This window comes from Chiloscyllium punctatum, chromosome 40 (assembly GCF_047496795.1).
Source record: "Chiloscyllium punctatum isolate Juve2018m chromosome 40, sChiPun1.3, whole genome shotgun sequence".
NCBI lineage: Eukaryota > Metazoa > Chordata > Chondrichthyes > Orectolobiformes > Hemiscylliidae > Chiloscyllium > Chiloscyllium punctatum.
This window is the reverse complement of record NC_092778.1, coordinates 15,531,487-15,558,387: the sequence shown is the minus strand read 5'-3', so window position 1 is coordinate 15,558,387 and position 26,901 is coordinate 15,531,487. Positions and strand designations below refer to the sequence as shown.

Here is a 26,901-nt window from a genome sequence, read left to right as displayed (position 1 = left end):
AACAGGAGCTGGACACCTCACCTGTGGAAGGTTGGATGCAGGCCGTTTAAAAAGGCCCATCTTGGTGCTCTGTGACTTTATCTCAGTTGTGATATTGAAAGCAAAGCAAAGTATAGTATTCTCACACTCCTCCACTTACTGTCTATGCCCAATTCATTCCAATTCAGATGCTGTAGGACACTGTCTCTCCACTGTTGGTTCATACCTACCATGCTAAGTTTTCATACTTCCATGACCATCCACCTAATACACACGAAATAAAAAATAAATTCATGGGGACTCACTGATTTTGTTACAGCCCTGTATTTCATTCTTGGCTGACAGCCTGGTCATCCACTTGTGTAATGAAAGGGAAATCATTTTTGACAACTTTTGTTCTGCCATCGATTTGGTCAGTTGCACAATGTTTACTTACACCAGATGAAGATGGTTCAAGTTTCTGCAGTTAGTCTGAAGATCTGAATGACTGAGTCTTTTATGGGGCTATAGTAAAAGCAGGCTCAGCAAGCTGAAAGTCTGGACAAGTTACATCTGCTGTATTATCACTACCTAGTCTTGCTTCCCCAGAGAATTCAATAAGACTGATCAAGTAAGGCCTTCCCTTTTAAAATCCAAGCCAACCGTTTCATCATTATTCCTTACTTATCTACACCTTTCTTAAATATCACCAGGAGTAGGATATTATTTTCCCCCTCACTCTATTGTTAAACTGACTAACCTAGAAGTCACTGGGAATTCTTCCCTCACACCATGATGCAATTCCAATCACCCCCTTATTTTCCATTGTAATCTCACTACTTTGCTGGCAAGGAACAAGGTCAATAGTTTAATTAAAAATTATCGATGCACAAACATTTATTAATAATCATACAGACACCTCACTGCATTTGCACCATTGACAGCAGCAAGAGTCAATCCGCATACTAAAAGAGTCAGACTTATCCTTGCCCTAAGAAGTGAATATTAGACTGATCATAACATGATTCCAGTCTAGGTACAGGAAACAGATGGCAGCAACTTAAACCCATGTGCTAATGCAGTATGGCTAATGCAGAATATAAAATAACAAAATTTGTAAGAAAACTCTGCACTTTAATACATTTGCATAGCTTTTTAAAAACTTTTCTGGCACAAGAGAGAGAAGTGACACACACACACACACACACACACAGATGAGTCTGTGTGTTTGCAATAGTCATCAGCAATATCTATGACAAATAACTCTAATGGACATTGATCCAGAATATAGATGTCATGTTGTAGGACAGCAACAATGATGAAATACTGAAAGTTTGAGAAATAAAAATTGGCAGTTGACAACTGGAAAATGGAAAAATGCAGTAAAGTACAAATCAAAATTGTACTTACAGTTCTGTAGAGTACTTCATTCACAAATAGGATCCTGAGTGCACACTTTAGCAGTAAACAATCTTTTACCAAATTAGCACCTTCAAACAGAACAGATAATGTGGATAAAATCAATGGAAGCAAACTCGCAAAACATACAATAACATAAAATGCTCCAATTATGGCTCTCTGCAAATTACAACAATTTTTTTTTTGCTTTAAACCAGACCTGATAGCAGGCACAGCTTTTCATTTCTCATTATTAATAATGGTAATAGCACAATAGAGAGTGATGACCTAACTTCGGGTAATCAGGATGTAAGCGAGGCTTGGGTAAGAAGTCACTTGTGGGGAGTCTTCTACAGCTCCCATAACAACAATAGTAGGATGGAGTATAAAGGGGGAAAAGTCATGGGATAATAAAAATAAAATACTGCAGAAATCAAATATAAAAACAAAATACTGGAAACTCAATAGTTCTGGGTGCAACTGTGCAGTGAGAAATGGAGTTAACATTTTGAAACCAATAACCGTTTGGTACTGAACCAGGCTGCAAAATTATTATTATGCTCTTGACAAAAGGAGGGGAGGGGCAATGAATGTAATGGATGGTGAAGTGCTCACAGCAAAACCACAAAAGGAGGAGCTAAATGGTGGAAAATGAGAGATTGTGATATAAAATGATTAGCTCGGCTGAGAGCAGAGCCACACAGTCAAGAATCAGAGATGAGGATGGAAGATAGTTTTCACACTCTGAGGTTGTTGAATCCTGAAGGTTGTAAAGTGCCCAACTGGAAAATGAAGCACTGTTTATCCAACTTGTGTTGAGCTTCATTAGCTTCTCTCATGTTCCTTGTCCTTGCTGTTCCACAATCTTTCTGAACTAACATTTTCAAATACCCTCATTGATTCTCCCTTCCATGATGTTCAGCATTTCTTTGATATTCCTCTGTCCTGGACTTCACTGATTCTCTTTGTTCCTCTTCTCGAAGTTTTGCATCCCTGTTATTCTCTGAACTCCATTTTCATTGTTCTCCTGGGTGTTTCTCCTTTTCTCCAACTCCTACTCATTCGTCAAGAACCATTTCGCTAGGCCTGGCTGCTCCAAAGGCTGACCTCAGCCCTCAAGTACTCCTAAACTGAACAATCAATCACAATTTCTGTCCCTGGGGGCCAAGTTCTGATTTGCTTCAACAGATAACATTGGACGAGATTCAGCAGCTGAATCTGGAGAGACAGCAACATTGTTTGGAGGAGAAGCTGCGGTCTTTTCCTCTCTTGCTGTCTCTTCAATCACAGCAGTGCACAGAGTTTCCATTATTAGCAATAGCTAGCTTTACTTTAAATATCCTTTTATGAAAAAAAAACATGATTTACAGTAGCTCAGAGCACCTTCCTAATTTGGGTTTAGGAAGAGTCAGCTTTGTGGATTTCTGGCCAGCCAGGCTGAAAACAATATGAATTCTCGCTCTTCTGCTCAGTTTGACAAATGCATCTAAAAACTATACCTAGCAACTTTCAGAAGGCATAGGAGAAAACTGGAGAGGAAAGAATGGAAAGATTGGAGGACTAGGTGGATCTAAGGATTAAAAACAATTTTCTTAGAGCTCATCAGTTTAAACATGAATAAGTTGATTTATTGGGTTAAAATCTAGAGGCTGACCTTTCATAAATACCCATCTTCCTTCCTCCGAAAGTTCACAACTAATGGGTACAGATCCAGTCTTGAGAATTTTCAAGTATATCATGTATTGGTAAGATGTTAAACGGCAGGCTGTGCAGCAAGAAAGGTTGGAATTAGAATGAAATGATTGCGTGGCAGCATGAAAATCTCCACACTTGCAAAAGTAGAATGGAATTTTATCTTGTAGGGCTCGTAACCTGATCAAAAGGAAAAAAAAAACAACTCATGCACTGTTCTAAGAATTTTCAGTGTACTTTAACTCAAAATTATTTAACCATTTTTAAAAATGCATTACATACTAACTTTAATGTGTCACTGCATTTTACCACTCGTAGGTATCGGATCAATTCCCTGTATCTGAAAGAAAAATGTATTTAAAGCTGTCAGCAGATTCTTAACAGCAAATTGCAGAACTTAAGCAGCTCCAGATATCAAACAACTATAATTGCTCTGTGCAGAAAGCTCTTAAAAACAGGGTCCGCATATTAATCAGTAAAATACTACTAAGGTGTTACGGACCAGACCAGACTCCTAACTTTTACATTTTTTTTAAAAAAGGCAAGTTTGAGGTGTTGTGCTCCATGTGATTTGATTGGTCCACCACTAAGTTTTAATCAAAACATACTTTATTCTTGCACAGTTAAAACACAAAGAGATGAATTTGCATAACTTCACTACTGAAATACTTAGGATAATGTATTACTTAACCACTGATCATTAATTGTTCCAATATAGACAACATCCTATAAACACACTCTTGGCAAAGGCAATTCAACAAAACTATTAATCTCACGTGCTGTCTCTCTCCAGTCAGTAGAAAGAAGCAATCTGCCCTTTTTGAATTTTTAAAAGGGAAGCCTCTTCATCTAAGACTTCAGTCTAACAGCAGAGAACTCAAACTTTAAGCTCCAGGAGCCAGCAAAAACTACCAACTGAAAGCAAAACTAAAATCCTCTGGGTTGGTGAGCCTAGCCTAACCCACTAATGCATTGTTTAACTTACTTGAAGAGAAAACTCAAAGCTGTTTCCCAACAGTCTAGCTTGTCTCAAGGAGACATTTCAGTACCACTGACTACACCTCCCTGCAAGAGAAACAGGAGAGAACACATCTCTTGAAGGCACAGTATTGTCAAAGGCATAGGCTGTTTGTGTATTACCATATAGGAGGTATGAGGTGAGGATCACTACAACAGTAGTCTGCACACCATGCAGCGGGTCTAATTCATCTGTGCACAAAATTGGATGATAGATGGGGCATCAAAAGTTATTTACAGCCTACCAGTGAAAAATTGTCACCCCCTGTTTGAAGTTGAAGTTGAAGAGTGTGGTGCCAGTCAGACAGCATCGAGGAGCAAGAAAATTGACATTTCTAGCACAAGTCCTTCACCATGCTTATGCCCGAAATGTCAATTCTCCAACTCCTCAGATGTTGCCTGACCGGCGGTGCTTTTTCAGCATCTGCAGTCCTCATTTTCTCCTAGTAGATTATTTACACCTTGTTTGAACTCAGTAATAAAATAATACAATTAAAACAAATCCATATTCAAATCCCTACATTGATATCTATAGTAGACGTTCAATTGCGAATCCAGATATAATTAGCACTGTTGGATAATTACCAAAAGTGGCTCAAAGTCCCTATTCAATGTGTCTACTCTTAGAACTAAGTCAGCTGAACAATTTATACATTTATTTTTAAGAATCCCTACTGTGTGGAAACAGATCCTTTTGGCCCAACACATCCACAATGACTCTCTGAAGATTATCCCACCTAGATCCATTGCCCTATATTTATCCCCAATTTGTGCACCCAACCTATAGATCCCTGAACACTATGGGCAATTTAGCATGGCCAATTCGCCTAACCTGCACATCTTTGGATTATAGAAGGAAACCCACACTGACAGGGAAAACGTGCAAACTCCACACAGACAGTCGCTGGAGCCTGGAATTGAACCTAGGTCACTGGTGCTGTGAGGCAGCAGTGCTAACTGCTGAGCCACTGTGCCAACAGACTTGGAATTATAACACAACTCTGATAAGTGTCTCTAAAGTGAAGAAGTGTTGACAGCTCAGGCTGGTTAGCTTTTGGTTACAAGTTGATAAATGCCAAGTACATACTTTGCCAACACTAAATATTTTAAGAAGCTTGCATTTTCAAAGTTCATTTTGTATCAACTAAATGGTGCAATGCCAGACAAGTGTGGCCCTACATCCGAGACAGTCTTACACTGGCTTAAAGGAACAAGGTCACATTGTGGAGTGTGCATCACATTGTGAATTCTGTTGAATTAATGTAGTAGACTCAGAACTTGTTGTCTGTTGGGGATAAGGACACAGATTTACTGCAGATAACAAAAATATTACTCCTGATTATCCCTCCTTTTTACTGTGAAGGCCTGCAATCATTTTCCCAAGGCAGACCAGACGAGACAACAGAGAGGGATAAAAGATAGGGTCTGGGCTGGTGTCATAAGTACTTGAATCTGTGAGTAGCAAGTTAGTGGATAAAGCGGATGGAATTTGTTTGTGCCACTTCATTGAAGCAGGACCTGATGTAAACCTGGATGCACTCAAAAGATAAACGTCTTTTAAATTCCAGGATCTCCACAGGAGGAGAAGTCCTACAGAGCTTAAAAAAGCTGGGTTTGAGGGCTTTTGTGATACAGTTTGACCCTAACTCTAGGACACAGGCCTGGGTTCAAGTCCCATCTGCTCTACAGGCATGTCATAAATGTTTGCAGAGATTGATTAAAAGTATCTATAAAAGCAGGTAAACCTGAAATTAACTTCCATGTTAAACCTGCATAACAGATCTGTTCTATAACATTATGGCCTGTAACAATGGACAATCTTCTAACAATTAAGGCAAACTTCTGCAAAGTGTAAAATCACTAAGGCACGAATATTAAGAGATTAAGTATTTAAGTGACTGATTACCATTGGAATTCCATATCTATTTAATTGCATGACTACAATACTTTATCAATGCACATAAGCTTTAGATTTGTTGATCAACTTGCATCATTAAAAAATTTTATTTCTTTCTTGACCCTTAAGGTCAACTCTTTTGCAAATTACTATTCAATGGATGCCAGTGACTTCTGTAAGTGCATTAAAAGATGACAACAGGCTGCTTGGCTCATATCTATTGGGATTTGTCCTTCCCACAAACAGCCTGAATTGCCTCTGCCCACCCTATTCCCACATCTTTTATCCTACATCTTACACCTTACTTCTTTCTTTTAGTCATCTATCTTAATCGGATATTGTCTCATTTTCAACTGCCAAATCTGGCATTGTATCTGCTGTCTCAGTCCTATGTATGGTAAGACTCTTCCTGCTCACTGTGCTAATTGCTTTCATTTAATATTATAACTGTCTACTTGCTTCAGGTTACTTAACACCAGAAATAGACTGTTTCTATTATTGATGCTTAAACTCTCGAAGTGATTATAGGATGAAATGTTAATTTCTACAGTCACATCTCTTATTATGAAAGCTTTGAGGTGAATACAAGAAACATAGCAAGTGCCAAATTAGACTTTTATTTTAAAAAATGAACTATACTCTTTGTTAATGCTTGTTGCAAAACAGAATTAAACTATTATTAAAAAGAAACATACTCTCCTCTTGCCTCCATTCTTTCCACTCGTGCTTGCACAACAGTGACATCCTCCCACAACATTTCTTTCTTGCCTTTCTTCTGTCGGTGCCCGGTGATATTTTGACCCCTTAGGATGGAGGTCAGAAAAGGGTCATCCCAGGACAGCACATTAAGACTGCAAATTTATAAGAATAAATAACTTAATCTTACACAGTGAAAAGATTAAAAAACCAATCAAACTTTATGATGGAAGATACTTTGATCATGCACTTAACTCACAATCACCTCAAAGAACTTAACTAACAGATGCAACAGAGGCATTAATGAGGGGTTCTACCCAAGAAAGAAACAATGAATCGTCACTTTCAATGCAGTTTTTGCACAAAATGACCATTCCTCAGGTGGATGACTGAATATCACAGATCATTGCTTGATTTATTATTGCTTGCTTCTCAGTTTATCGTCTTAGTCACCTCTCAACCTCATGGCAGTTGCAAGGAAGGAAAGCAGAGTTAGTTAAGTGTAAAACCTGTTTGGGATAGAAGATTCCCTTAATCAGGAATGTCGAGAAGACCGCCATGTGGAACCTACATTAGTCTTGCCACGAAACCTTTTGAGGTGGCAACAATTCACCATTCTCTCTTCCTATTTAAAATAATACAACATTTCCAAACACAAATTTAATATTGCGTAAAAAAACTCACCAATTAGTAAATGCATAGCAGTAAGAAGGAAGTGGAAGGGTTTTATAAAAGGCCTTCAACTTGTTAAATAGATAAGGAGGGAAATCACTCAATACCAACATTCTCTGCAATGCATTGACGATTCTGTAAAACAAAAATAAGACCATATTAAGCAAGATGATCTGCCAACATTCCTGAAGAACAGTGATAAACTAGTGCAATAAGTGTAAATATGGAGAGTTTGATTCAGATTTCTTGTTCGGAAATTTTATTCTTCCTTTACTATCCTGATTTCCAACTTTGAGACACATTAAACTCCTTTTGGTTTTAGGTTTGAATTTCGTATTCTAAAGCAGGTACTATTTAGTCCTCTATAGTAGAAACAGAAGACAGATGCATCAAATCATTGTTGTTGGCATCACTGGAAGAGAGCTGCTGGACAATTGGGATCGTTTTCCATAGACAAACGATTGGAAGTAAATTTAAAATAGGTGCTCAAAAATGACAAGGGGTTCGAAAAAAAGTGAACAAAATAGAACGGTTTTACAGGTAAGAGGTCCAATAACCAAAGGCAAGAACTCAACAAAATTAGCAATAGATCCAGAGGGAAAGCTTCCTTTTTAAGCAGTGAGTTGCTGTGATCTGGCATCAGCTGCCTGAAAAGAGTGATGGAAGCACATTTGAGTGTAATATTTCAAAAAGGGAAAGGAACACACATTTGGAAAACAAAAGCTTTCAGGTAGTGAAGAGGCAGCAGAGAATGGAATTAAATGCCTTTCTCAAAGAGCCAACATGACAAAATGGCCTCCATTGATACTATAAAATCCTACTAGCTGTATGGAGGTTACTCTGGCAGTTACGTAGTTAACTTAGTGTTGTAATGCCTGGGATCATGTTATAGGGCTGTAGGAACAGATAATGGTAGTGCATTGTGATAGGCCAGTTGAATCACTGGTAGATGAGCTAATGCTGAAGATGATAGTGGGGTAATGTGATAGGTTAAGTGTAATGTCGAGAACCAGTGTGGCAGACGATAAAAGACAAAGCAAGCCAGTGTGATTGGTTATGCTAATGTTATCCGATAAGCATGGGAGCAACAACTGTATAAACTGCAGAGAGACAAAGGATTGGTAAACAATCAGGAAGCCATTAGCTGATTGCCACAGCCTTTCTTTGCAAATTAAAGTTTGACTTCTTGAGGGATTTTCTACATCTCCTAGTAATTTTTACAGAATGTTGAGTGATTCTTCCACAACAGCTGTAAATAAGTGTGCAACAACCATGATCAATAATTATAAAATTGTCAAAGTGCACAACCTAATCATTCAGGCTGCTTTTCCACTTGGTGTTAAATGTGCAAATCATTAAGTCAGCATTCAGTACATAAATTCAGGCAGTAAATTCAGTGGCCAAGGCATATATCTCATGAGAATTGGCAACTTTGGATTTGTTACAAGATAGAGTGGAGCAAACTCAAAGAAGTTAACCACCTGAATATATTTAGCACCTTTAAAATCTTCATTTCTTGAAGTGCATTTTCTCAAACCAGCAGCTACAAGTAAGCAAGCTTTAACTGATGTCATAAACAGGACAGAAAATGAGTCAGGTGAAAATTACAAAAGGTTCTGAAGCACCCCTTTGGATTAACCACGACCTTGAAATGCAGAGAGCTTACATAATGAAACCATTTAGTCCATGTTATTCCATACATTGAATAGCAACTAGGGGAAAAATAGCGCATCTAAAAAAACTGAAATGCAATGCCAGTCAGTACCCAAACTAAAATATGTTCAATTGAGGATATATTTTGCCAGAAGCCTCAATTCCGAGGGAATCCATCTAAAAGTGTAACAACATCCAAGATCAGCATTTTTGAATAAAATCAAGGCACACCTTACCTGCGCATAAAAATTGGAACTGCCTGCCTTGGAGACGATGTCTGGTCATCCTTGTTGAACGTTTCCCTGTTACAACACCACAGGAAATGAAATGGGCTAAAAATCTTCTGTATTACAAAATGACAAGACAGATCAAGCAACTATTCTTTATAGATTTTGCTGGATAGGAATGTCTTAAGTGACCTCGCCCTGATGTGACTTATTGAATGAATGGGGTCCTACAACCATTTACAGTATATCAGGCTGTTTAGCTTTGGAACAACCAAAAGACGAAAGGAAATTATTCAGCAACTAGCATCAGGAAGAATCTAATAACCAGCCTAAAGATGTGTTTGGAAATATATACGCTGCTGCTGTTAACTTAATGACACACGTTTGCAAGTTAAAATTATACTGCTCTGATTATTTTGATACAAGCGTGAGCACATCACCTAGTCTCTATGCTTCAAACAAAAGAAATTCCTTTGGACTCCACACCAGCTCTTGAATTATTATTCATAGCTCACAGTCTGGAACCTCAAAGTTGTTTGCTGCAATTTAGATTTGGAAAGCTTTTTGGTTTTATAAATTGGAGAAGGAACAAAAATTCAACTGCACACTTTCTAGAAACAGAGTTAAGGGGATGGATGGGAGAATTATCCAACTTCATACATCCTTTTCCTGCAATTGGGGAATAAGGCAGTAGAATAGTAGACAAAGTAGAGGAAAAACAGTAAAATACATGCAGTGGGCAAGTCACATTCCCTCACTCTCAACTTTTATCTGCTATCATTTAATATGGTCTGAGAGGACCTAATGGACAAAGAGGGAACTGGTGAAGGATATATTAAATCAGAGTTAACAGTGCTTGAAATGGTTATGTAAATTTGAGGAGCCAATAACTAGTGGGGTGTGAGATAAGTCTTTCACTAAGAGTGGACTAAACAACACTGTCAAAGTCCTAGAATGAAGTCAGTTTTTCAAGGAGAGGGGGCTGAAAGAACCAGAGCAAATGGAATTTGAGGGTTATGTAAAAGCAACAAGTTATATGATAAAAAGTTTCTTGTTAATAAAAGGACCTTCCCAAGGCAAGGTTTATATACTTTGTTGGGATAATATGGTTACAGGTTACCTTCTGTGGCACGTGCAGATGGACACAGTAAAGAGCTCCAGTCTATTGAAGAATGTTAGCATGCAACAGAGTATTGGCAAAGGAGGATGATTCAGACAGCTCACTGACATTAAGACTAGGTGTCTTATCTTGGATTGATTGAAGAACCTAGTGTTCTCTACCAAAGATTCCAAGGTTTTTTGCTGATGTGAGTTAATCGGCTACTAGAAGACGGGGATAATTCAAAACAACTTAAAAATCTCTAGTGGGTGGGAGGAGGTTCAGGATGGGGCTTAACTACACCTGGGCACTGGCTTGGGCACACTTCCAATGGCACCAACAACCTTTTGGTGCTTCCTTCAAAATGGCATTCTTCAGACATGAGCTCAGGCAATAGGACATACCTGTAATATCCTTTACAATAGCAAGCATGAACTCATGCTTTTCAGATGTATATATCTGTACATTTCAGCAGGAGCAGTGGCACAGTAAAGAACAGTCAGAGCTCTGCTTTTTCTCCCCCGTGCCAGAGGAACTAAGGATAACAGTAAAGATTAACTCTTGTTTGGGATCTTTGAATAAAACCTGGAACAAGAATCAAAACCAAGGCCTTCTGGCTCACAAAACGTATTAATGAACCACTTTACCAGGGTGATCATGTTCAAATTTTCAAAAAGCAAACAAAAAATATGAACCAACTGTGGAGGCTGTTTATGGAGGAGAATTTCCTTCGCCACTCCAATCATCATAATGGCAGCTGCTTTTGGCTTTTCATTTTCTGCTTGATTCAGAAAGTTGTTCACAACATTAAACACTGCAGTGTAACTGTGGGGAGAAAGGAGTAACATTAGAAAATAGTCAAACTATTCAAGTGACAAATCCCTGTAAAAGATCATGCCAGTTCATAGAATATCATGTACTTTGGAAAGATCAGGCTTATTAAGAGCTAGATTCTATATTTACAACGTAATTTGCTCAACACAACCACAGTATGGTAATCAAGAAAACCACTAATGATATTTTTAAACTTTTTCATGTGGTGTGGGCATCAGATGCAAGACCAATACTTGAATAAAATTAAAATACTGCAGATGCTAAATATTTGAAACAAACAGGAAATGCAGGAGAAATTTAGCAGGACTGGCAGCATCTGTGGAGACAGAAACAGAGTTAACACTTAAAGTCTGGCATGACAATTTTAATGATTAAAAAAAAGGTTTTGACAGGGGCAGAGGAGCCTCAGAAAGGTTGGAGGCTCAACTCAAAAGATAGAGGTTTTTAATGGTCGAAATTGAAACAAAAATGTAAAGTAGATGTAAAGTAAGATGTTAAAGAGAGTGAATGGATCCCCTCTACTAGAAAGAAAAGGAGAACAGACAGAATGCAGTCAGTTTCTAAAGTTAGGAAAGTCAGTTTTTAAATACAGGCTATAAGTGCCAAAGCAGAAAAGGAGATGTTGCTTCCTGAGATTGCGTTGCACTTTGATGGAACATTATAGCAGGCCCAGGACAAAAATGTTACCATTACAGCAAAACTGTTTATTGAAATAACAAGCAACTGGGTGGTCAAGGTCCATCCTATAGACAGAGCAGAAGTATTCCATAAAGCAGTCTCAGTCTGAGTCTGGTCTCTTCAATATAAAAAGACGACAACACCTGGCAGCGAATGCTGCACACACAAGGTTAAATTCGAAAAGACGGGGATAGCTTCCAGGATCTTGGCCATGTAGCTTTCTTGCTCCAACTGGGTCAGGACACTAACACCCAAATAGGTGGAACATGGCTTCCCACAAAGGGAATAGCTAGAAAAGGGATGGCTAGAAAATGGGAAGCCTTCAAATGGGATCATGAGAACTTAGAGGCAGTTTGTAGGGTGAAAAGGCAAGGCTGGTAGGTGTAGGGAATTTCAGATGACTAGAGAAATTAAGATTTTGGTCAAGAAAAAGAAGGAAGCATATGTCAGATATAGACAGCCGCAATCAAGTGAATCCTTATAAGAGTATAAAGGCAGTAGGTGTATACTTAAGAGGGAAATTAGGAGGGCAAAAAAGGGAACATGAGATAGCTTTGACAAATAGGGTTCAGGAGATTCCAAAGGGATTCTATAAATACGTTAAAGGACATAAGGGTCACTAGGGAGAGAATAGGGCCCCTCAAAGATCAACAAGACAGACTTTGTGTGGAACCGTAAAAGATGGGGGAGATCCGTATATACTCAAGTATGTACTCGAGCAAAAGTCGATGTAAAAGTTGACACATTACTTTTGGCCAAAAAAATCTTGTATTTTCGATCTATCTCCCATAAAAGTTGACCCTACAATATCACATTATAAACCTCTTACAAAAGGAAACTGCATGTTGCCATTAACACACTTAAACAAAATCGCGTTCTTTCATTCATACCGGTAACTCTACTCGTCGCTCTTTATTTACTATATTGCGTCTCTACACATTCATTCATTCATTCATTCATCCATCCATCCATCCATCCATCCCTCTACTTAGCCCACCTCATTTACTATAGCATGTTTTGACTGATTGATTCATTCATTCGGACCAGTACTAAGTCTATTGGTACTTATCACATTTGGTTCACCACAAATCCAAAAGTTAATCTCGTTAAAAAGTTAATCACTTTAATTGTGCCATTATATCTGAATAAAAGTGAGATATATTAACTACATATAATCTTTAATTCTTTGTCAAATTTGTTAAAGTTCATTACATAGGAAAGTGAATGGAAGGGAAATGGAAGACTTTGGCAGGAAAGTTCACAATGCTTACATATTCAGAATTTAATAAATGTTTCATTTTAAGTATGCCATTATACCAGGCCATGTTGAAAAGTGGGATTTTGCAGGATTTCAATGATCATGTTAAATTTTCATACCAGTATGTATAAATACAATCTCCTACCAGTAATTCATTCTTGTTTCTCTTGCTTTTATCTGGTAATTACCTTTACTGCAATTCATTGTGTTTTTCTTCTTTACCCAGGATTACTTGAGCAATCAAACAGACTTCTGCTAATAATACGGTATTTTGAACCGCAGCATGAATTTCAGCCCCTCACAACTAGTTCCCATGTAATAGTGGACCTTTAAAAATTGTCTCAAACATTCGACTTTTACACGAATATATACAGTACTAAACGAGTATTGAGCATCAGTGTTTACTGTGAAGGCGGCCAAGGAAGATATAGGACATGGTGACATCTTGAAAAATGTCCATACTACAGAGGTGGTGGTGCTGGATGTCTTGAAACACAGAAAAGTGGATAAATCCCTAGGACCTGATCAAGTGTACCCTAGAACTCTGAGGGAAGCTAGGGAAAGTGATTGCTGGGCCTCTTGCTGAGATATTTGTATCATCGATAGTCACAGGCGAGTTGCCAGAAGACTGGAGGTTGGCTAACGTAGTGCCACTATTTAAGAAAGGTGGTTAGGAAAAGCCAGAGAACAACAGACCGGTGAGCCTGACATCGTTAATGGGCAAGTATTTGGAGGGAATCCCGAGGGACAGGATGTACACATATTTGGAAAAACAAGGACAGATTAGAGATAGTCAACATGGCTTTGTGCATCATGGGAAATCATGTCTCGCAGACTTGATTGAGTTTTTTGAAGAAGTAACAAAGAGGATTAATGAAAGGAAAGCAGTGGATGTGATTTAATATGGGCTTCATTACGGCGTTCAACAAGGTTCCTCATGGGAGACTGGTTAGCAAGATTAGATCACAAGCAATACAGGGAGAATTAACCATTTGGATACAGAACTGACTTGAAGGGAGAAAACAGAGGTTGGTGGTGGAGGGTTGCTTTTCAGACTGGGAGGCCTATGATCAATAGTGTGCCACCAGGATCAGCCCTGGTTCCATTGCTTTTCATCATTTTTTAAAACAATTTGGACATGAACATCAGAGGTATAGTTAGTAAGTTTGCAGATGACGCCAAAATTGGAGATATAGCCAACAGCGAAGAAAGTTACCTCAGATTACAACAAGATTTTGATCAATCAGGGAGGGCAAAAAAAGGGAATGAGAGATAGCTTTGGCAAATAGGGTTCAGGAGATTCCAAAGGGATTCTATAAATACATTAAAAAGGACAAAAGGGTACCTAGGGAGAGAATAGGGCCCCTCAACGATCAGCAAGGCAGCCTTTGTGTGGAATCGCAGGAGATGGAGAGATACCATATATACTCGTGTAAAAGATGATCGCATGTAAAAGTTGACGCATTATATTTGACCAAAAAAATCTTGTATTTTTCATATATCTTGGCCCCAGTGGGCAGAGGAGTGGGAAATGGGAGTTTAATTTAGCTAAATGTGAGATGCTACATTTTGGACAGACAAATCAGGGCATGATTTATACACTTAATGGTAAGGTCCTGGGGAGTGTTACTGAATAAACAGACCTTGGAGTGCAGGTTCATAGTTACTTGAAAGTGGAGTCACAAATAGATAAGATAACGAAGGTCGTATTTGGTATGTTTTCCTTTACTGGTCAGAGCACTGAGTATATGAGTTTGGAGGTCATGTTGCAGCTGTACAGGACATTGTTCCAGAAGTGGCCTAACCATTGTGTGCAAGTCTGGTCTCCCTCCAATATCTGGAAGGATGTAGTGAAATCTGAAAGGGTTCAGAATAGACTTGCAAGGATACTGCCAGGATTGGATGATTTGAGCTAAAGGGAGAGGCTGAATAGACTGGGAGTACTTTCCCTGGAGCAGAGGATGAGGGGTGACCTTATATAGGTTTATAAAATCATGATGGGCATGAATAGGGTAAATAGGCAAGGTCTTTTTCCTGGAGGGGGGGGGGGGGGGGGGGGGGGGGGAGCGAGGGAAGAGAAAAGAGTCCAGAACTGGACAGCATAGATTTAGGGTGAGAGGGGAAAGGGAAAGACTTAAAAAGGGACCTATGGGGCAAGTTTTTCATGCAGAATGATGCGTGTATGGAATGAGCTGCCAGAGGAAGTGCTGGAGGCTAGTACAATTACAACAACATTTAAAAGGCATCTGGACATGTATATGAATAGGAAGGGTTCAGAGGAAAAAAAAGGGCCAAGTTCTGGCAAATGGGATTAGATTAATTTAGGATATCTGGTTGTCATGGATGAGTTGAACCGAATGGTGCTGTTTCTGTGCTGTACATCTCTGTGACTCCATGATTTCTAAGATTACGTTATTGGTTTAGGTGGATAGGTCAAAAAGGTTAAGCGTTTAGAGGAATAAGAGGTAATCTTATTGAAACATAGATTCCACAAGTGATATTTCCTCACCTGAGTGAGTCCAGAGATAGGGTACAACTTAAAAGAAGGCACCTCAGATTTAAGTAGATAAGGAAAAATTTAATTCTCTTAAGGTCATATGACTGAAAAATTCACTTCCGCAGTAAGCAGTGGAGGCTGGGTCCCAAATATATCCAAGCTGAGTTTGCCAGATTTTGATTAACAGGAGTTATTGGTAGGGGCAGGCAGGAAAGAAGAGTAAATGGCAGAGTCCTGAATGTGAATAATCAGCCATCAGATCTCAACAAGTCAAAAACTGAAAGGATTTGCTGGAGAAACTCAGCAAGTCTCATATCTCTCACTGCAGACAGTGGAAAGAAAAGAGACCAACACAACTCTGCTTTAGAATCAATGCGATTCAAATGTTATACTGAACTCAATTAACGAACTTCCAGAAGCTGCTAGACCCAGAAAGTTTCTCCAACACTTGCTGCATTTTTTAATTTCAGATCTCCAGCATCTGCTTTTGATTGTTCAACACACCAACCCAGGAACACCAGTAGAGGTCAGTGTTTAGCAAACAAGGAGCAGGTAACAATCATTTTTGTTCTCTCTTTTACTTGGGGCACTGAAGCTAACTTTTCACTCCCAATGCTAACGCGAGTCTGGAGATCAAACCTGGGACTTTGTGGGTTGAATGGATAAGCTACTCACCTCCATAACCAGCTGAACCAACAGAAGAACTATTCATGCAAACCTCAAAAGATTCAGTTTCTGCTAAAAAGTGATTATTTACACTAAACCCAGACCAAAGGGTACTTTGTCTTTAGTTTATTAGGTGGTCAGGTAGCATTTTGCATTGTATTAACTTCACTGTTGTTTCATTCTCTCTATACCATCAGGGTAACACTGTTTCACACTGTCTGCCAGTTCAAAGATATAACTTTTTGCTTCCAAGTCCTTTGCAAACAATTGGGAAAAATTTTGGTCATCACCCCGAGAAGAACGTGGAAGCCTTGAAGAAAGCACAGATGAAATTAACTAGAATGCTTCCAGGGATAAAAATATTATATGGATGGATTGGGGAGGCTAGCACAAGGTAGAGCTAATAAAGAGAAAGTGAAGGGTCTGTAACTGACTAGAAAGCACAGATTTATGGGAAATGGAAACTAATCAGTGAAATGGGAAAAATTATTTTTCACATGATGAGTGACTCAGTCACTGACTAACTGGGTGGACACAAAATTGAAACTGGAATTGTTTTTTTTTAAAAAAAGATTCATTCACTCAGGACCTGGGTGCCACTGGCTGGCCAGAGTGTGTTGCCCATTCCTAGTTGAGCTGCCTCCCTTGACCATTGCAGTCCATGTACTATAGGTAGAACCACAACGGCAACAGAGATTTTGACCCAGCGACACTGAAAGATCGACAACATATTTCCAAGTCAGAACTGTGTGGGGTTTCAAGGGGAAGTTGCAGGTTGTGGTGTTCCAATGCATACCAGAACAAACAAAACACTGCAGAGTAATGGAAAGAGAGCCAGGGATGACCTGGGTTATTCTTGAGAGTGAGGGCAGACTGGACAAAATGGACTCCTTTTGTGCTGTATTATTCAAGATTTTGGAAACATTGCTGCTGGATCACCTAATTTCAGGGAAACAGATGCAACCAATCTTTTTACTCAAAAATATAAACTCCAGTATTTACATGTAGAAATCAAACTCGAATGTGAGCTTGAACACTTGATCTTGCCTGAGAGCAGACTTATGGAGACTTACATTTCATATATCCTTAAAAATGAATGAGCTACTCATTCTAACAGCCTAATAGTCTTTTCATAATTTACTAATTCTAGGATTAGATAATGAAATAGGGCATACAAGCCTTGTATTCAGCATCAAAGACAACTCCCATAAATGAGCTCTTGCCCTGAACAAACCAATTTGTGATCTCACATACACACAACTTGGTAGTCATATCCTTTTCTACCTGAGCCCACCCTTTCTACTTTTGGGAAGTTTGAAGTGGCCCAGGTTAGAATTGTTTCACTTTAATATAGGGTTAAGCGATTAGGACATGAAACCTCACTGAGAGTTGCAAGATTAGCTAAAATGTTGTTTACTGCAGTAAACAACCCACTGCCCCAAGGGAGGATGACCACACCAGTTCAGCAGCCCAGCCTCAGAATGGTGGGGGTCTTGTGGCAGACTGCATTCCCGTAGTTAATGGGACAACACAGAGGAGGCAGTAAACCTCATCTGGATCTGCAGTTAGCCAGGAGGAGCAGAGGGCAGTACAAATTCTGGAAGAGGCAGAATGCAGCAAAAGTAAGCTGCTGTAGCTCCTCCAAAAGGGCACTGCTAGCCAACATGTGCCCAGAAATAAGTGAGTGCCCCAAGTGCAAACCCCAGGCACTGGCGATTGGAGGGTCTACTATCAGAGGCAATGCCCATAAAATGTCACATTCATCTTTTATACAGATATCTTAAAATTTATTTCATTTTAACAATATAGGAATTGAGACATTTAAAGTGTTGTATTGAGACCAAGTCTAGAGGTATCTTTTAATTGCTTTTTGCTAAGGATGGATCCATGGACTGTAAGGTAGAACAAAGAACCGTGGATGCTGGAGATCTGAGGCAAAAAACAGAAACTGCTGGAGAAACTCAGAACAGAAGTCACAGGACTCAAAACATTAACTCAGCTTTCTTCCCACATATGTTGTTGGACCTGCAGAGTGTCTCCAGCAATTTCTGCTTTAGCCTATTGACTCGAACTCAATTTCTATAACAATTAATACTATTGAAAAGACTTTTCACTTAAGTTGCGATTTTCAGGAATGTGTTAAATGAGAACACATCAGTTTAATAGATTGCCACAAACTTTCCACAGATCATACCACATTCTTATTATGTATACTGGATACAAGCTACAGTCTTTAAAGAAATGTGCCCAGTCAGTATTCCAGTGAGAGCAGACCAATATTCCCTCTAATTTCCTATGCTATGAGCAGCCCATTTCTTGTATTATGTGATCTCTAAACAATTGCTACACATCTGTACCTCTTAAAAAGGGAAAGTCTCTCATGTGCCGCCTGTTTGACCTGCAAGGCAAACTCTAGACATCCGTGTCGTCATAAGGCTTGGAGGGAGCATTAGAGGAGACATGTTTCTAAACCAAATAGTGGATTTATTGTACATAAATCACCAAACGTAAATTTTAATTCAGGAGGAGCTGTCAAATTCCAACCGTAGCTTGTTCCATGACTGTGCTGAGAGTTTCATCCCAGAAAGCAGGGAAAAACATTGCAAGGAAAGGAAAGAATCAGCCGGACAAAAAACGATGCAGGCAGATATGGAGTGGAATACCATATGGAAGTGGTAAATAGGGCCATAACATAATTCACCAGCCTAGAGTCGACGAAGTCACAGTCATCCAACATTACAATACTACTTCAGTGCTTAGATGTGTGACTGGATAATATACTCAGCCTCAAATTTGATTAGAGTTTTTCTACCCCAAAAGGCATTTGAAAAAAAGACAATAAAGTTGACAAATATCAGGCATGTCAGTGTCCTACCTGTACAATCGGATCTCAACATGGTTCAAATGGCACATTTCACAGAACATTTGAACTTGTTTGTGACAAACACAGACACATGTAATCAGGCAATTCCGAGTGGTTATCATCCCCATTAAATAGTTGTTATATTCCACAGCAAGTTCCATCCAAAACTTCTGCAATAAGGCACCTGAAAAATCATTTAAGAGAATGCATTCAATTTAGATAGTTTTCTTCAGAACTCCACAATAGAAACTGTAAGTCATTTCTGACTCTAAGTCATTATTTAATTCATGAACACTGATAAAGGATTTAAAGATTTAAACATTCAGGATTATCCCCTTCTCCAATTTGCCTAAAAAGCTTAGATGAACATAAACTGAATGACACTCATGATAAACAATTGTCTTGAGCTAATGTCTGGACTTCCGTAACTTTGTCCGTTACTCCAAGCATAAAGAATGCCAATTAACTGAGCTGAAAGCTGGTCAATAAGACTCCATTATATCTCTTAGAAATTTGGCAAAGAACATACTGCACTAGAACAAAGCAGTAATGTTGTGTGTGGATTGCACTTTCCACACAGCAAGACCCCCAAAACAACTGAATGACTCATTAATACTGTAGCTAAAGGAGCAGTATTGGTAGGATAGAGTAAAAACATTGACCAAACCCTGGAGGTTTACGAAGCTGTGTTGCTGCTTAACACAGTATTATAGTGACAGCTTGCATGACATAACAAGAGAGAGCTTGTGGGGGATAACAGGAAACAAAGATAGATAGGCATGCAAGATTGATAAATGCAAATTAACTCAATAGTTATGCATTATAGGGCACTTTCACTATACTCTGGCACAAATTCAGAAGTACCTCATACTGATACTTTTACTGTCATTTGTTTTATTTGCATAAAAATACAGTTGCATCAGACTGCATTGTATTCCTTTTCTAAAAGTTGTACTTCATGCTAAGGTATGGATTTTGTGAACGCTTCAAGCTCTGTTTCATTTTCTTTATTCACCATAATGATGCCTGTACACATGTACTCAGCAGCGAGAGCTACTGGATAGCAATAATCGAATGGAAGTCCTTGTTAGTTCTTTCCCCATCGTGAGGGGCATGAAGGTCAAACTCAGACACTCTCATCACATCCCAGTTACGTTTAATTAACCTCACCATAGCGCAAAAATAATTTGAACTTTCCTAGTTTGTATAGTTGAATAGTATACTAGATAGTACATTTATCCACTTAGTTCTGGCAATTCCCTAGAGCTGAATCTGTAATATGTAGGACTCTCATTTGTACTCTTTCATTATGTCACTTATCATCATACCTGGCATACTCATCACATATTTAAAAGAACAGAAAAATGCAACACTGCAAAAAGATAAAAAGGCAGTCAATTTGAAGCAGTAATTCAATCTTGGCTCTGTTAATGTTCATAAACGTTACATATCCTCAGCAGCTTATGACACTACAGCTGCTTCATCCTAATGCTCTTGTGTAATTAACTGCTGACTATCTTACATCACTGTCAATGCAGATGAAGCTGGATGAAAGCATAACCAATACACATGAAATGTTATGCTTAATATAGTATCATAGTGTCAATTTTCTAGCTTTCAGAGCTGAAATTACAAAGTTACATAGACATCAAGCTTTGAAAAGTGCTGTTCTCTAAAAACAGGACAGACAAAACTGCTTGGATCAGTATTCTGAACTCATTATGCTTAGAGGTGGATTTTGATACAATAGATAATAGCTGTTAAAGCAAATTCCAAGCTGCACTACCCAATTGCATAGCAAGGCACGATCACTTGGAATATTGAAGTTGCTAATGAACTCTGTAATCACACCAAGCAATTATGCTTACCTCCACGTCGAAGCTCTGAATCAATATCAACCAGGTTGAAATTGAATATTGAGAGTGCACCGGTTAGTGCAACATCGCGATGTGCTTTCCAGTACATACTTTTATTGTGAGCATTGCAATGGCAAATTGAAGGAAGTTTCCAGTACTGGCACTAATGCAGAGGATAGGGGGGAGAAAAAAGGAGATAGGAGAAAACACTAATCAATGAAAAAGCATACTGACATCATTGCACAGGGATATCCAACTTAAATGTTGCCACAGCTTTCTAATCGGTCTTCGACGCAGTCAAAATTAAAAGCATTTATTTCCACTCAGACTTCATGAAGATAAAAAAAAATTGTATGCATCAAGATAGGTAAAATATTTTAATTTCAATTTTCTCCAGTTCCCTTGATGTTAAATGTTGAATTATTTTCTCTCAGGACATAATGCCTTTTACTATTCGGCTTTTAAATCCATAAAAAAGGAGGCAGTACGATTTCTGTGAAGATTGCAGTTATAAATATTTACCCACCTCAGAGGCAGGCTTGTCACAGATGTAACAATAGCACTGCTCACAGAAATATGCATTGCTACCCGCAGGCTCAGATACCTCATTTTCTGTGCGCCTAAAATGAAGAAGACAGTTTATTTTAAGGAAGGATCAGTCTATCACACATTCCACAAATGAGAACTTGCAGAACAGATGTGCAAAGTGGCTAATTATCATTTTAGGACAGTGAGAACAGGAAGATGAGTGAACAGGTTTGTGTGTAGAATAGCAGCAATAGGATTCAGTAGCAAATTCTTGGGAAAATTAAAATTTACTGAAGGTGCAAGAGGAGGAGGAGCTGCTGCAGAACACTGTAAAGTAGCATCGTAATAATAACGAAGGCATGGATGAATGTTTCAGAACCCGATGTGCAGAGCTAGAGCAGAAGAATGATATTACAGTGCCAGTTATAAAGGCAATTGAGGGCGGGGGTAGTGAGGTGTGCTTCATAAATGCAAGGAAGCTGCAACCGAGAGCACAAAATGCTTGGGGAGTGTTGGTTTTTGTTCATTATGATTAATACTGAAGCATGTGGAACTTTCAGAATCTCGTGAATAAAATTAAAGTAGATCTTGCGGCTGCATGTCCACTTGATTATGATCGGAGGAATTTGCTTGAAAGGGACACTGGAAGATTCACTCAAGTAACAGGAAGAATACAACCTGTTGAAATGATAGAGGGTTTTGACTTGAAACTATAGAGCTCTATTGCTGCCAAGTATAATATTGTATAATGGTATTGGGGGGGGGGGGGGGGAATTATAGTCATATTATGGAGTTAACTGTAGTTTAGTAAATAACTTACCTACCAAGCAATATTTAGTCAATGTTGATTTTAGTTTTTTTGTAACTGTAAAAATTTTAAAGACAAATCCTTTGCGTAGGTCACAGAAAAACACTTTTTTTTAAAAACAGCTATCAGTCTCCACGGGGATTATAGCAAAAAACCTCACCCATTTCCCTGCAGGCAGGCAGGCAGGCAAGATTACAATAATGTGACTCAAAACTGCTAGTTATCTGACAGGCAGAATGGATTTTTTTGTAAGATAGGAAAAAAGCCAGTATTTAAAAAGGGTGCACATTTGACATTTAATCTGATGAAACAGAGTAATTTTACCTTTAATATGAAAGTGCATGATGCAGACCTAAATTAAATGTTCAAAAATGCCTCTCTTTCATCAACATATTAAAAAAGATACACATTTTCCATCATTGCAGGAACTGAAATTCATGCATGCATTCTTGCACCCAAAACTTGGCTTTGAACTTGTCCCAAGATTTAATTAGATTATTGTTGGCGACCAGAGATTTAATGTTTTCTCCATTAAATATAGACAAAGGAGATACCAAAAACAAGAGAAGTCACCGCTTTTTGACAGTGCTCCATGTCGATCAGTGACTTGCAGACCACTCAAAAGTTTTAATCAATTATTCTATTAATTTCATAGGTTTCAAATTGCCCAAATTAAACATGTATTCCACTTAAAAATTTCTCCGCTTATGAAGAAACAATATTAAGAAAAAAATGAAACTTCTAGGCTCAACCAAAAAACTCAACAGGAAATAGATACAAATGGTAAGTCAGAAAGCAAAATGCTACAGAACAAAAAAAACTTTTTTTCCCCCAAAAAACTGAAAATGCTGAAAACATTCAGCAGGTCAGGCAGTATCACCAAATAGAAGTTATTGCATCATCATAGTCAATGACCTCGAATCAGTTCTATTTAAGTTTAGGGGGTCTTAAGATTCCCAATTTTGCAAAAGCATGTGAATTTTAGATATTCCAAAAACCACAGAGAAATATCTCATGGAAATAATCTGATTCAAATTAGAAATACACAAATTCTGGCCTCAAAACAAAATGCACCAATTCCTCAAAATACATTTAGTTCACAACGTACAAACACCATGCATTAGTATCAACAATCTGCAGCACCAGTTAACCTACTGACACAACACTGTCTTAATTATTGCAACAACACAGTTCAATTCAAATCTTCACAAATGATTAACTATCAGAGTATATAAACTTTAAAAGGCTTTCACACCAATGAACACTCATTGCTACATACGTAAAGTCTTGCTCCACACAATCGTAACGTGCATGTGGCATCACATTGCCCTTTTTACTGTATGTAATGGCAAGCCCACATTCTTCGTCAATTACTTCAGTCTTTTTCTCTTTGGATGCATCAGCAACTTCTGCAAAGAAATTGAACACAATTTTTAAAAAATCAAACTCAACTATTCAGACTCACTAAAATTATTTGCTAGACTTAAATGATCAACAACCATAATGAAGTGCCTTTGATAACAGGGTATACACATTAACCTATATCTAAATTAACCAAGGACATTTCCAATAAAATTTGTATCCCACATATGGCAACATCTAAGAACCCTCAAAATACATCTCTGATTCAAAACAGTACACTTCTGCACTGTCACTGCAAGGACACTACACTGAGGGACTTGTGGACTGGACGAGACTAAGTCTCTGGTTTGCTGTTATGCTGCTCATTCACTCATCACCCCAGGTGCTCACATCTCTGTCCTGCATTGCCTAGCCCCCTTGCATTCTTCTCTCAGCTACATATACCAGACTCATGTTGCTTCTGAGCTGCCTTACTGTTAACTGTTGGCTCAACGCTTGCTACGTTGTCAGTAGTCCTCAGTCAAGGGGGATAGTGAGTGAAGAGGCTAAGTGCAGGCACAGTAAGCTAAGGCCAGCTTCTGGCATCAGTCCAGGATCTAAGACATTGTCTATTTGCTGCTTTGTGCAGTCAGAGCCAGGATCTTCTCCCAAGGGATGAGGAGCTGAATGACAGGTGGGAAGAGAAAACCTACAATCCACATCTCCTGATAAAACTGGATCACTCAGTTCAAATACTGGCATTCAAACTCTCGACTCAAAATACACAATAAATATGTCAGGAAGATGCTGATTCAAAGTTTATTCAAACCAACTTCCACAGTAAAATGGTATGTTAAAAATAAATCTCCAGATCTTTTTAAATTAGCATTGTCATTATGCCAATAATATAGTATATGTTTGAGTTCAAATTCTAAATATTTATACAGCTAAATACTGAATGGCAAAATGCATGTCTTCTGCTCAACTATTGTTATGCATGAAAAGAACATATTGTTGGCTCTGTTGGCACCCTATTAGTTTATTGATCAGACTGTGTATTGTATACGTCCACAATAAAAGCTTATTGCTGAAACTGGCCATAATTAGTTTCCTGTAAGGAACAATATTAGAAAATATTTTGAAAGGAACAACTCTACTATTGCTCTTCGCATTAGTGAAGATACACAACAATGCACAATTAATAGATGTACTACTACAACTTTTACAAGAAAAGACTAAAATATCAATGGAATAAATGCCTTGCATAAATCTTGCACTTGATATCCACTCGTCTTATCATGAGCAATGCAATGACTGAAGCTGCAGCAACTGTGATTTGGAATTCAAGGTGGTGTGCAAAAGGTTAAATGAATGAAATGAAGGGTCAGAATCATCAATGTTGAACACTTATCCAAGAATGATTAAGGTTGTTCTGTATTGCATCACTGGTCATTCAGCTCTCTCTAATGCTGCTTCCTCAGGTGAATTTTTATTGCTCCTTCCAGGATGGGGCACATTTTTTGACAGGTGTTCCCTTGACAAAATCAAACAGCAGCACAATCTTCCTCCTCAGTGCCTTGGTTCCTCAGTTATATTACATTTCTTTATGGGCTGCAAGCAATTCCACCACTTAAGCCACATCCACTTCAAAAACCAGGCTTCATCTCTAAAGTATGGTTTTACACTGAAATTGAGACAGTGTTGATATTCTCCTTGCCTAGTAATATACTGAGCCAATAATTTCAGCCACATATCAAACATGACAACATGACTTAATGCCATGAATCAGTGATATTGTAGCTGTGCAAAAATTCCATAGCTAAGGGAGTATTCTCCCAGTAATTGTCTGAACATATTAGGAGAAGGTGGTTGACCTTGAACATTGCTATTGTTCTCACGTGTGACTATTCTTGAGCATGCTTTTCAACAAGGTGTGATTACTCCAACTGAAGTTGTTCCATTCTTCAATCTTTGGAACCGGATTATGACTGAAACACCTTCTTCTTCTACTTTTCATCATTTACATACTGATTCGGATGTGAGCATAAGACATATAGTTCGTAAGTTTGCAGATGACACCAAAATTGGAGATGTAGTGGACAGCGAAGGTGGGTACCTCAGATTACAACAGAATCTTGATCAGATGTGCCAATGGGCTAAGTAGCAGCAGATGGAGTTTAATTTAGATAAATGCGAGGTGCTGCATTTTGGAGAAGCAAATCTTAGCAGGACTTATACACTTAATGGTAAGGTTTTTTTTAGATTAGATTAGATTACTTACAGTGTGGAAACAGGCCCTTCGGCCCAACAAGTCCACACCGCCCCGCCGAAGCGTAACCCACCCATACCCCTACATCTACATTTACCCCTTACCTAACACTATGGGCAATTTAGCATGGCCAATTCACCTGGCCTGCACATCTTTGGACTGTGGGAGGAAACCGGAGCACCCGGAGGAAACCCACGCAGACACGGGGAGAACGTGCAAACTCCACACAGTCAGTCGCCTGTTCTAGGGAGTGTTGCTGAACAAAGAGATCTTGGAGTGCAGGTTCATAGCTCCTTGAAAGTGGAGTTGCAGGTAGATAGGATAGTGAAAAAGGTGTTTGGTATGCTCTCATTTATTGGTCAGAGTATTGAGTACAGGTGTTGGGACGTCATGTTGCAGCTGTCCAGGACATTGGTTAGGCCACTGTTGGAATATTGCATGCAATTCTGGTCTCCTTCCTATTGAAAGATGTTTAAGGGTTCAGAAAAGATTTACAAGGATGTTGCCAGGGTTGAAAGATTTAAGCTATAGGGAGAAGTTGAACAGGCTACTGCTGTTTTCCCTGGAGTGTTGGAGGCTATGGGGTGACCCTACAGAGGTTTATAAAATCATGAGGGGCATGGATAGGAAAAACAGACAATGCCCTTTCCCTGGGGTGGGGGAGTCCAGAACTAGAGGGTGAGAAGGGAAAGACATAAAAGGGACCTAAGGGGCAACATTTAACGCAGGGAGTGGTGGGTATATGGAATGAGCTGCCAGAAGAAGTGGTGGAGGCTAGTACAATTGCAACATTTAAAAGGCATGTGGATGGGTATATGAATAGGAAGAATATGGGCCGGTGCTGGTAGATGGGACTAGTTTGGGTTGGGAATCTGGTTGGCATGGACAAATTGGATCAAAGGGTCAGTTTCCGTGCCATACATCTCTATGACTCTATATCTCTTCCGTTGACTTATCTGACTGGCGAATGAAATATAAAGGTAAAAGCTTTGGC

The 26,901-nt window shown here is 38.8% G+C and overlaps 1 protein-coding gene across 4 annotated transcripts in view; it reads right to left on the bottom strand.

Moving 5' to 3' along the window:
- Positions 1–26,901, bottom strand: part of LOC140464377 (uncharacterized) — a 72,639-nt gene that overhangs the window by 22,535 nt on the left and 23,203 nt on the right. For 3 of the 4 annotated variants that reach the window (XM_072559364.1, XM_072559365.1, XM_072559363.1), the window contains exons 3-13: positions 23,577–23,706; positions 21,488–21,581; positions 20,974–21,124; positions 19,118–19,289; positions 11,009–11,134; positions 9,220–9,285; positions 7,343–7,465; positions 6,658–6,813; positions 3,335–3,388; positions 3,011–3,228; positions 1,369–1,448 (exon numbers count right to left, since the gene is read on the bottom strand). In XM_072559364.1, coding sequence (XP_072415465.1) covers positions 1,369–1,448; positions 3,011–3,228; positions 3,335–3,388; positions 6,658–6,813; positions 7,343–7,465; positions 9,220–9,285; positions 11,009–11,134; positions 19,118–19,289; positions 20,974–21,124; positions 21,488–21,581; positions 23,577–23,706 — 1,370 coding nt within the window. Of the gene's footprint in view, positions 1–1,368; positions 1,449–3,010; positions 3,229–3,334; positions 3,389–6,657; positions 6,814–7,342; positions 7,466–9,219; positions 9,286–11,008; positions 11,135–19,117; positions 19,290–20,973; positions 21,125–21,487; positions 21,582–23,576; positions 23,710–26,901 lie in introns of those variants that run through there. The other variant, XM_072559366.1, reaches the window with a different exon arrangement.